General features: G+C 36.6%; 2 protein-coding genes across 3 annotated transcripts in view; one reads left to right on the top strand and one right to left on the bottom strand.

The window, feature by feature from the left end:
• The window catches only part of SPAST (spastin), a 49,654-nt gene that overhangs the window by 3,933 nt on the left and 33,467 nt on the right, over positions 1-12,254 (bottom strand). For both annotated transcript variants that reach the window (XM_081313574.1, XM_081313575.1), the window contains 7 exons: positions 7,814-7,889; positions 6,874-6,965; positions 5,495-5,574; positions 3,526-3,568; positions 2,469-2,548; positions 2,003-2,073; positions 709-749 (listed from right to left, as the gene is read on the bottom strand). In XM_081313574.1, the coding sequence (XP_081169700.1) occupies positions 709-749; positions 2,003-2,073; positions 2,469-2,548; positions 3,526-3,568; positions 5,495-5,574; positions 6,874-6,965; positions 7,814-7,889 (483 nt within the window). The remainder of the gene's footprint in view (positions 1-708; positions 750-2,002; positions 2,074-2,468; positions 2,549-3,525; positions 3,569-5,494; positions 5,575-6,873; positions 6,966-7,813; positions 7,890-12,254) is intronic.
• The window catches only part of DPY30 (dpy-30 histone methyltransferase complex regulatory subunit), a 50,077-nt gene continuing 39,245 nt past the window's right edge, over positions 1,423-12,254 (top strand). Inside the window, exon 1 of the mRNA XM_081313582.1 lies at positions 1,423-1,567. Coding sequence (XP_081169708.1) covers positions 1,516-1,567 — 52 coding nt within the window. The 5' untranslated portion in view covers positions 1,423-1,515. The remainder of the gene's footprint in view (positions 1,568-12,254) is intronic.

The following is a 12,254-nucleotide window of genomic DNA, read 5'->3' as shown; positions in this document are numbered from 1 at the left end:
GGGTCTCACATGTTATTGGATTTAAAGTTTGTTTATTAAACTTATTTTTTCAAAAATTATTAGCATGGGACTACTAGCATTGAGAGCAAAAGTAATTCAACTTGGATAAATATTACTATGTTGATTCCACTAGATGGCGCTAAAGTATGTGAATCTAATTCAGCAAATAATTTCAGGCCATTTCTAATTTACTAACATGACTTAAAACACAAAGTGCTTAAGCCAACAACATATTCTGATCTCTCTGCTCCCTATTTCAGTCTTTACATTCTTTACATCTCTGAAAATTTAGAGGACAGAGAATCTACTAACACAATGCCATAATAGGAAAGGGAGTTCAACATGGTAATTTTTACACGCAGTGCTATATAAGTGGCTATGTGTCTAGTCTTTATGAAGTGTTGCATATTTTTAGTTGCATTTGTGTTCTCAAATATAAAATTATGGTTAGTAAATATCTACTTAAGAGGAATTTTTTCTGTGACATATTTGTGAGGTATTTGGTTGCCTTTTAGTAGTATTGGATTTTTTTGATATTAACAGCTTGACAACTTAGTACATTTGTAAATTGAATACATGTGATCTGCTCTCAAAAAAGGGTATCCAAATAATATTTAAGATTTTGAACTTTCAGTTGTGCTCTGAAAACAATAAAAATACAAAAGATTAAAAAATGACTGAATTGTTTTAAGTTAGCAAAGCACATACCTCACTAGCAGACATGTTCTTCACCTGTTCTGGTTTTAATTCTGTAAATTAAAAGAAACATAATGAGTTTCAAATCAATGTATCCTGTCAGAAGGCTTAATATCTAAGTAAGACAACTCTGTATTCTGGCAACAAAGCTGGTTTAAATCAAATGTTTTAAGTTCATGTTTCTTCATCTTGAAGATCATAAGGCTCTAGGCAGGTCATGAACACATGGCCATGGGAATGCTGCAACAGTCATTAAGTGAAAACTGGTCACAAGTCACTTTTTCCAGTGTCGTCGTAAGTTCAAATAATCACTAAACAAATGGTTGTAAGTTGAGGACTTCCTGTATTAGGCTTTCAAAGATTTGGGGAGTTTTTACAAGTTGAAGGAATTTTCTTCCCAAAAGGCTTTCCACTCCCAAAACAAGAAAAAAAGTTAAATATTTCTTTAAATATTTTCAAATTCTGATACATTGCTATAGAATGCAAAGAGGACTGTTGTTAACAGATAATTAATATATAATTATCTATTATCTGTTAATAGATATTTCCTAATGTTATCTATCATAAAACAAGAAGAAAATATTACAACTATTTTAGATTTAACAATCTGATCCACTAAATTTGTATAAGTTTGCATCTTGTCTTTTTATCACTCTAGTTATTGCAGCTTTTTAGACTTCACTTTAATGTTCTTTTTATTGTCACATTAATTATATTTTATTCTAGTGTTATCGGAGACATGAGGCCTCAGCAGTTAAAGGCGCTGAGCTTGTCAGCTGGAAAGCGGACAGCCCAGGTTCCAGACCCGAGCGCTGCAAGATGGGGTGGGTTCCCATTCTTGCCCCAGCTCCTATTTTGAAAAGGTGCAAATGTGAGTAGATAAATAGGTACCATTTCCCAACATTCTGGTGGGATACCCATAGAGTCAGACATGACTGGAAAGAGGAAACCTTTGTATTTTTTTTACTAGGTTTCAATGTTTAGTTTGATTATGTTGTACTGCTAGCCGGTCCTTATTGGATTGGTTGCAAATTCTGTTATATACTGTCTTGGTGCTAGACTACAATCCTACTGAAAATTTGATGCGTGTGCCTATATGCATCCATGCATCTAATTTATAAAGTACAACCAATGTTAGCTAGTTAAATTTGATTATTTAAATTATTTTTAAAATGCTACTAGCTACAGCAAGGAGTTGAGCAAACTAAACTATTTCTTTAGAACTTAGCTTAACCAAAGACGCATATATGAGCTCTTTTTAGAGCCACCTTACAGATGCATTTTATTCAAAGCTAATCACGCTTACCTCGTATAGGGCCCAATGCTGCATCTTTTGCCAATGCTGTTAAGTCACTACCTGAATATCCATCTGTCATTCTTTAGAAGAGAACACAAATTCAAAAATTTATATCCTCTATAGAAAGCTAATAAAAATTTACAGTGTTACATTCTTTCTTTATTATACAGCAGTACAATAAAAATTAATAAAAGAGTTTGAAAATTTTGGATAAAATCATGAGGTCCATAGTTCAGAAAGACTTTTCAATATTTAATGTCTAATATTAATGATATTAAATTGTAGTCTTATCATTTAAGATGTCATAGTACTATACATGATGAGAGATGTTTCTTTATAAACAGTGAGGACGAGAAACATGTCTATGCCATTACTCACAGCCAGTTATATTTAGCATTTCTTTTTAGGAACAACAGCTGCAAATATCACTATGCAAAGTCTACCTAGATTTAGCAGTAAGTTAGAATTTACTCACCTAGCTAACTGTGCCAATTCCTTTTGGGTTAATGGATTTCCTTGTTTGCTCAAGAGATTTTTTAGTAAAAGCAGTCGAGTCTGCAAAACATAACATTCTCTATTTACAACCTCACCTTTTGTTAAAGCAAGGAAAGACACTATACATTTGAAAATTGTGCAGAATGATTTTCACTTTGCAAAGACAACATAGAAGATTAGATCTGAAATCATATGGGGTAGAAGTGAAGCTACATTTTAAAAGTATTCTTATGCTTCTATGTCTTGCTATTATATAAATATTAAGAAAATACTAATAGCTTAATAGAAACACAGCAAATTGCATTCTTCTATTCAATCTATAATACCAGTTCCAATCAGACTATCCTGGCTTCTCACATATTTTAACATATTCATTAAATATGTGAAAAACTATGAAAATCTGATTGGGACTGATACTGAAGGCAATGAACAATTCACAGTTGGCTATAATTTGCTGTAATATCTAGTACACTGTGGGTTTAAATAGATATCTCATGGCAAGCACTAGATTTGGCTTGGCACACATGCAAATATACCATTTAAACTTAATTGCCTGTTGCTTGAAAGTTTTCTTTTGTATAAAAGTGAAAGCTTAGATTTCCAGGTATATGAAAAATAAGCAAACTGCAAAGCAGAAAGATGAATTGTATTTATGCAGTCCTTTTACAAATAAGGCATTCTCAGAACTGATATAGTGACAGTGAAACTTCCATCCACATTTTGATTAATTCTGATGTAATGGTAATTTGTCCTTCAGCTACAATCTAGGTTCAGACTGTAACTTATTTATAGGAAAATAATCAGAAAGTTAAGAAAGAAAAATTACAGGGCAGGGAAATGAGCCAAAAGGGCAAAGGCAAAGGATAAAAAAGAAGGAAAACAAAAGGAAAAGAGTATCATTATAGAAATTCTAGTAGCCCTTGTGATAGAAGCATTCATCCTGTAATTAAACATGAACCAATTTTTGTATTATTAGTCTACATTCAATAATTGAATAAGAGACATTTTACTTAAAACTATCACCATAATCTACATACCTCTTCATTGGGTAATGATACATATACTCGTTTGGTGAATCGCCTGAAAAATAAATATTAATATAAAAGTTCTACTTAAGATTCCAGATATGATAAAAGTTTCAAACCAGGATTGTAGTTAGCAACAATTGATTTTTTCACTTTAAAATTTAAAATTGGCACTATTTGTATTGCTAGCAATTAACGTTAGAATTTCAAGTTCACATTTTGTTATCAGCTCAGCTGGCTCTGAGAAGTGAGAATTGTAGATGAGATGATGAGGAAGAAAGATACACTGGGCTTGAGAAAGTGGAACACAGGCAAAGAAAGAAAAGGGGAAAACGAGAAAACGGGAAACAAATAGAAATACCGGTAGATAAGCCTCAGTTCAACCTCAAAGCAGCTGCACTTTTCACTTAATTGCATTTACTTCGTGGGTATTTATTTTGTAGGTCTAAGTTCCAATTCTGTATGAATGTGCCAATTTAATTGGCTAACTTAATAATTTTTATTAATAAATAATTTATTTTTAAGTAAATTAGTAATTGTATAAAAATGACATCTTACTCAACTTCTATTTAAAATATATAGCTCAGAGTGGCTTTACTGATTAGAATGTAACAGTGAAAAAAGGGGTGTTGTCATGAACAATAGGAGGAAGGAATCACAGGTGTCATTAATAAAATTTAAATTCAAGCCCAATACATTTTAGAAAATGTGTTGCTTTTTCAATTGTGCCATAAAAACAGAAACAATGCAAAAATGGATACCAGAATAACTTTCAATATATACAGGTAGTCCTTGACTTATGACCAGTCGCTTAGCAACCATCCAAAGTTACAACAGACCCCCGCAAAAAATTACCTGTGACCTGGATTTGAAGTTCCAACAGCTGGCATCCACCACCACCACCCCGCAGTCACGTGACTGCATTCTGAGCACTTGCAAACAGCCTGCTGTTTGCAGCATCCACACTTACATGACCATGATGGATGGATGTTTTGCTGGAAACTGGCGTTTATGCCCATTGTGAGACAATGGATTTGCTTAATGACCACTGCAAAAACCATCATAAAATCATGTAGCTGCCTTAACTTATGATTGTCATGATCAGGGCTTTTTTTCTCATAGAACGCTCAGAACGGAGTTCTGGCACCTTTTTTGGATGGAACCTTGTAGGGTAGGCAAGGCGGGTTGTATGACATGTGTGAGTTCCGGCACCTTTTTCTTTTACAAAAAAGCACTGGTTATGATATACAACAGAAATTTTGGGTTACATTATGGCTGTAAGTCGAGGACTACCTGAACCCAGTCAAAGTCTAAAATAAAATAACCCAAATTATAAACAGTTAAACAAATTATTTATAAAAAATGTCCTTTTGTTTTTTTGAACTCAAATCTCAAGAGTAAGAAAGATAGTATTAACTTCTACTGAATTGCCCATTTTTAGAACTACTGTTTTCAGACTACAGTATTGCAAGTTATTCTTGTGTCTTTTGTATTGTGTATGTTTCTACAGTATCCTTGAAAAAGCAATAAATATTCCAAAATACATAGGAAAACTAAATTTTCCTGGCAGTTGGGATTCTTCCCTCTATGATGACTAGAATTTGGTCAGTTATTTTGAAATAACATGTAAGAAGAGACATCTGAGAACGGAGAGATGTTTTGAAACACAATGGCATTTGGCTAGAAATATCTCTCCATTTTCATTGAACAGATGATTATATTTCATTTTTGATGTATTTAACCTGTCTTCAGTAGCAAAATTGATTTGTATCAAAATATAGTTAGAAAATATTTCCAACAATTCATTCCAACAATATTTCCAGTAAATACATCATCTAGGAAAATGTTTACTGTGCATTTTTTCATTTTTTACCAAAATAAATATACTTTACACATGGTGTATCAAATTAGTGTTCAAGAATAGCATCAAAGATAAATTTACATTATATATTCCTAATTAATTATGCATGAGTTAAAATACCTGAGTACAGCATCATCAAGCTCCTGTGGCCTATTAGTTGCTCCCATTACTAAAATGCGATCTTCTCCTGAAGACTGTACCTTTTTTTCCCCAGAAAGCAAATTCAGATAGAATCAGAAAAGGAAACATCACACTATAATAAAATATATATTGCTGTAATTGGGAACAAACCATTTGCACATCACCATGTAGTGGCAATGCAGAAACCATTATTATATTGAGGAGTTTAATGACGTATTATGATTTTTCTCCTCCTTATTAGGAAAAGTCTAGAAGATCTTTTTTCTTGTTTACTGATTAAAGGAGAAAAGGGGAGGGGAATCTTCAGGTAGCTTCAAAACTTTTCTCACTGTGAGAGTCATATGCCACCAAGTCAAGGGGAGGCCTTGCAGTCTCCCAACAATAACAGTCAATAACAGTCATGATGCCAGGTTTTGATAAAAACCGTGGGGCTTGTCATGGTCAACTCGCTACGCAACCCTGCTCACAACCAGATAATAGTAATGGAAGGGGAGAGGGGAGGCATTGGAATGTAAGGAAAGTTTGCGAGGGAACTCTGGAATGCAAGTGTGCCACCTGGTAGCATGAGACAGACCCAAACCCCAAGGTCATCAACTGGGCATGTCCAAGGCAGACAGGCTGTTTCCAAAATAAAGCAAGTGCAAATGATTGATGGACAGTGGAAGGTTTGCACACGAAAACATCAGAACTGGGTTTTCTACTTCTGTACCTATATGGCTTTTCAGTAAAGTTATATTCTTGGGAGAAAAAATGTCCCAGGAGTTTCTTTTGCTGTTTAATGCATAGGACAGTTGACAGGGATGTTGTTTGTTGTGAGTTTCTGCATTGGACCTAGCACTGGGTACTGTGGAAACTGGTCGCCCTTGTGGTATTTCTGCTGTTGTTATTAAGATGTTCCTGGCAGCTTGTAGAAGATTTGGGTATTATCTTGTTTGTTATGTATGCTTTTAACTCTGCCTGAGGTAATAATAAAGCTTAAAGTCATTTTATTCACTGGTGTGTTTATTGTCTCTGGATCCAAAAGAACCTGATAACTGCCATGAAACTTGGCAAAACACACCACTTTGCTCTTATGTATGAATACTGTATTTCACTGTAGACTACATTGTAAACATGTAAATAATTTCATTGTGTTTGGTGGCCTTGAATTTTAACAGCAAGCACATTGAAAAATACTTAAAGCTTAGCAAAAAAGCAAAAAAAAATGAGGGGGGCAAAGAACAGCAACAGTTCATCTTTTAGCATGACTGTTTTCTTTAAAAAATAATAATAATAAACTTTAATCTTTAGAGTTAAAAATACTATATAACTGCCTTTAACACCCAGCACTGTAATACTGTTCCACAATTAATACTTACACCATCAAATTCTATTAAGAATTCTGTTTTTAAACGTCGGCTAGCATCATGTTCACCTTCTCTTCTTTCACATAATAAACTATCCACTTCATCTAAAATATAAATATAAAATAAGATAGCTTGTCATTTTAGACTGTGAGCACACTGACACATATTAAAAATGAAATTCTGTTGCCTACTCTCAAAAGAAAGTATAGTGTATATCTACCCATATACACACATATGCACGTAAGTATATGTATACACACACACACACACACACACACACACACACACACGATATATCTATTCACACACACACACATATCACTGTCCATTTTGAATACGGCTGAAAATATGCACTCAATATTAAATGTATACTTTAAAACAGTTTACAATTGTTTATATAATGCAATACTCTATATTCTAAACAGCATATATTGTTCAAGAGCTCTTAAGTAAGTTACCAACATTTTTAGGAACAAGAATTAAAATTTATGATTCAGGTTATTAATATATTATCTGCACAGCACTTAGCCAAACATGGCTTATCTTAAAAATCTAAACAAAGCAGATCTGGTTAGTACCTGACTAGGAGACCCATCAGGAAATCTTATGATAGGCGGCTAGACCAAGAAGTTTAGAAAAAAGAGAAGGTAATGGGAATCCATTTTAATTCATTGGTTAAGAAATTAAACATGTACCTGTCAAGGTCATTGATTGGGGAAAATTGTGCTTTTTTTAAAAAAAAAAATCCTGTTCTCTAGTATGAATTATCAATACTTGTTATAAATAGAATGAAATAAATTTAAAACTGTGGGCTAAGAATATATTTTTGCAATTTAACTCAATCTAATAAAATGGATAGTAAATAGTTATTCTCAATTAAATGCTATTTTTAAAAAGTTTATGCTTTATATTTAAGTCAAATTTTTCACTAGTCAGATACATGAAATTTTACCAATAAAAATGATAGAAGGCTGAAGTTCTCTAGCTACTGCAAAAAGTGCACGGACTAGTTTCTCTCCTTCACCAACCTAAGGGAAAAAAACAAAGAAGGTATCTACCTCAAATTGATTGAATAACATGCTTAACAACGGGCATATTATCAGTGGACACTAAAACAGCTAGCTTGATCTATGCTATGACTCTGGCATTAAATCTGTGTTATTATATTTACTATAATTAAATTATTTTTAAAACATTTATTAAAGTTTCCATTTCTACCTCTCTCTACAGCCAGGCACACATAAAAAGCTTTTTTTCCCCCATACTTATTTCTGTAGCACCATGTCCAAAAGGCTTCATCCACACAGGCATTTTTCAGAGGGACACAGATGACGTAAGAGGGGGAAGGGAAGACACTGAAAAAATTTCTTCTAAGGGCAAATAGATTAGGAGACATCTCGGAGTAAAGATGGCCTTGTTGCAGGGGCTTTTGGTGTGTAGCCTACTCTTCCTCAGTTGTATCTGCAAGGAGGCGCTCGGGGAGAGGCTCCTCGGGGGACTGGAGAACGCTTCCCTGGGGGATCAGGACGTGGGTAGGGCCCTGCAATTTGCCATGAACGAATACAACAGCCGCAACAACGATATGTATAGTAGTCGCGTCTCAGAAGTGGTCACAGCCCAAAAGCAGATTGTCAGTGGAATTATGTATTGTTGTTGTTAGCTGCGAAGTCGTGTCCGACCCATCGCGACCCTATGGACAACATTCCTCCAGGCCTTCCTGTCCTCCACCATCTTCTGGAGTCCATTCAAGCTCACGCCCACTGCTTCAGTGACTCCATCCAGCCACCTCATTCTCTGTCGTCCCCTTCTTCTATTGCCCTCGATCTTTCCCAGCATTAGGCTCTTCTCCAGTGAGTCCTTCCTTCTCATTAGGTGGCCAAAGTACTTGAGTTTTAGCTTCAGGATCTGGCCTTCTAAAGAGCAGTCAGGATTGATCTCCTCTAGGACTGACCGGTTTGATCGCCTTGCAGTCCAAGGGACTCGCAGGAGTCTTCTCCAGCACCATAGTTCAAAGGCCTCAATTCTTTGGCGCTCAGCCTTTCTTATGGTCCAACTTTCACTGCCATACATTGCAACTGGGAAGACCATAGCCTTGACTATACGCACTTTTGTTGACAGGGTGATGTCTCTGCTTTTTAGTGTGCTGTCTAGATTTGCCATGGCTTTCCTCCCCAGGAGCAAGCGTCTTTTAATTTCTTGGCTACAGTCCCCATCTGCAGTGATCTTGGAGCCCAGGAAAACAAAATCTGTCACTACCTCCATTTCTTCCCCATCTATTTGCCAGGAATTGAGAGGGCCAGTTGCCATGATCTTGGTTTTCTTAATGTTAAGTTTCAACCCAACTTTTGCACTCTCCTTCTTCACCCGCAACAAGAGGCTCTTTAGTTCTTCTTCACTTTCTGCCATTAGAGTGGTATCATCTGCGTATCTTAGGTTGTTGATATTTCTTCCGGCAATCTTAATTCCAACTTTTGATTCATCTAGCCCTGCCTTTCTCATGATGTGCTCTGCATATAAGTTAAATAGGCAGGGCGACAGTATACAGCCTTGCCGGACTCCTTTCCCAATTTTGAACCAATCAGTGGTTCCGTGTCCAGTTCTCACTGTTGCTTCTTGACCCGCATATAGGTTTCTCAAGAGACAAATAAGATGGTCTGGTACTCCCATCTCTTTAAGAACTTGCCACAGTTTGTTATGATCCACACAATCAAAGGCTTTAGCATAGTCAATGAAGCAGAAGTAGATGTTTTTCTGGAACTCCCTAGCTTTCTCCATGATCCAGCGTATGTTGGCAATTTGATCTCTAGTTCCTCTGCCTCTTCGAAATCCTGCCTGTACTTCTGGTAGTTCTCGATCCACATACTGCTGAAGTCTAGCTTGTAGGATTTTAAGCATGACTTTACTAGCATGAGAAATGAGTGCAATGGTGCGGTAGTTTGAACATTCTTTGGCACTGCCTTTCTTTGGAATTGGAATGTAAACTGATCTTTTCCAATCCTGTGGCCACTGTTGAGTTTTCCAAATTTGCTGGCAAATTGAGTGTAGCACTTTTACTGCACTGTCTTTTAAGATTTTGAATAGCTCAGCTGGAATACTGTCACCTCCACTAGCTTTGTTTTTGCTCAGCTTTTCTAAGGCCCACTTCACCTCACATTCTAGGATGTCTGGCTCGAGGTCAGTGACCACATCATTGTGATTATCTGGGACGTTAAGCTCATTCTTGTATAGTTCTTCTGTGTAATTTTGCCACCTCTTCTTAATCTCTTCTGCCTCTGTTAGGTCCCTGCCATTTTGGTCCTTTATCATGCCCATTTTTGCATTAAACGTTCCCTTCATCTCTCCAATTTTCTTGAAAAGATCTCTGGTCCTCCCTATTCTATTGTTTTCTTCTATTTCTTTGCACTGTTCATTTAAGAAGGCATTCTTATCTCTTCTAGCTATTCTCTGGAATTCTGCATTCAATTGGGCATATCTATGTTTTTCTCCCTTGCCTTTCGCTTCCCTCCTTTCCTCAGCTATTTGCAAAGCTTCCTCAGACAGCCATTTTGCTTTCTTGCATTTCTTTTTCTTTGGGATAGTTTTGGTTGCTACCTGTTGTACAATGTCGCGAACCTCTGTCCATAGTTCTTCAGGCACTCTGTCTATCAGATCTAATTCCTTAAATCTATTTGTCACCTCTACTGTATATTCAACAGGGATATGATTTAATTCATACCTGACTGGCCTAGTGCTTTTCCCTACTTTCTTCAGTTTAAGCCTAAACTTTGCAAGGAGAAGCTCATGGTCTGAGCCACAGTCAGCTCCTGGTCTTGTTTTTACCGACTGTATAGAGCTTCTCCATCTTTGGCTGCAGAGCATATAGTCAATCTGATTTCTGTGTTGACCGTCTGGTGATGTCCATGTGTAGAGCCGTCTCTTGGGTTGTTGGAAAAGAGTGTTTGCTATGACCATCGTATTCTCTTGACAAAATTCTATCAGCCTGTGCCCTGCTTCATTTTGTACTCCAAGGCCAAACTTGCCTGTTATTCCAGTTATCTTTTGGCTTCCTACTTTAGCATTCCAATCCCCCATGATGATAAGGACATCATTTTTTGGTGTTACTTCTATAAGGTGCTGTAGGGCTTCATAGAACCGGTCAATTTCATCCTCTTCAGCACTGGTGGTTGGGGCATAGACTTGGACTACTGTGATATTGAATGGTTTGCCTTGGATTCGAACTGAGATCATTCTGTCATTTTGAGGATTGTATCCCAGTATTGATTTTCCTACTCTTTTATTGACTATGAAGGCTACTCCATTTCTTCTGAGGGATTCTTGCCCGCAGTAGTATACCTGATGGTCATCTGAATTAAATTCACCCATTCCTGTCCATTTTAGTTCGCTGATACCTAAGATGTCGATGTTCAGTCTTGTCATCTCTTGTTTGACCACGTCCAGCTTTCCTTGATTCATGGATCTTACATTCCAGGTTCCTATGGAGAAAAAATCTTTACAGCATCGGACTTTCCTTTCACCACCAGACATATCCACAGCTGAGCGTCCTTTCGGCTTTGGCCCAGTCGCTTCATTCTTTCTGGCGCTACTAGTACTAGCCCTCTGCTCTTCCCCAGTAGCATATTGGACGCCTTCCGACCTGAGGGGCTCATCTTCCAGCGTCATATCGTTTTGCCTTTTGGTACTGTCCATAGGGTTTTCATGGCAAAGATACTGGAGTGGGTTGCCATTTCCTTCTCCAGTGGATCACGTTTTGTCAGAACTCTCAGCTATGACCTGTCCGTCTTGGGTGGCCCTGCACGGCATAGCTCATAGCTTCATTGAATTACGCAAGCCCCTTCGCCACGACAAGGCAGTAATCCATGAAGGGGATTATGTATTACTTCACTGTTAATGTTGGACGAACAGTTTGCCGTAATAGAGCACCTGATCTTGAAAATTGTGCATTTCATACTGCACCTGAACTGGCAAAGACCGTGACCTGCACTTTTAAGGTTTACAGTGTTCCTTGGAGAGGTATTATTTCCCTGGAAAAAAGTACCTGCAACTAAAAACATACTTGGTTTCCTACAAGGCAGCTTTCTACTATTCTGATCCTATGTCTCTAGTTAAAATGACTAACAATCCAGACACATTTCCAAGTGAGAATTGTTGCCGCTAATTCAGCAATGCTTCTGAGTTCCTAAAGCAAACTATTTCCTGTAATTTCCCTTTTAGGGTACTTTATAAACATCATCTTATTTTGCAAGTATGAGTTGTGTCATAGCAGAGAAAAATCACATTAAAGGTTTTCTTGTCAAAAAGAAAAAATTTCTTCTAAGATCTTTTATAATACAGCTTTGACATTTTACATATTCCAGTGGAATAAAATTTGACATAGATGCAAAATTAGAAATAGT

This window comes from Vipera berus, assembly GCF_964194415.1.
Source record: "Vipera berus genome assembly, chromosome: 1".
Taxonomy (NCBI): domain Eukaryota; kingdom Metazoa; phylum Chordata; class Lepidosauria; order Squamata; family Viperidae; genus Vipera; species Vipera berus.
This window is presented reverse-complemented; position numbering and strand designations above follow the sequence as displayed.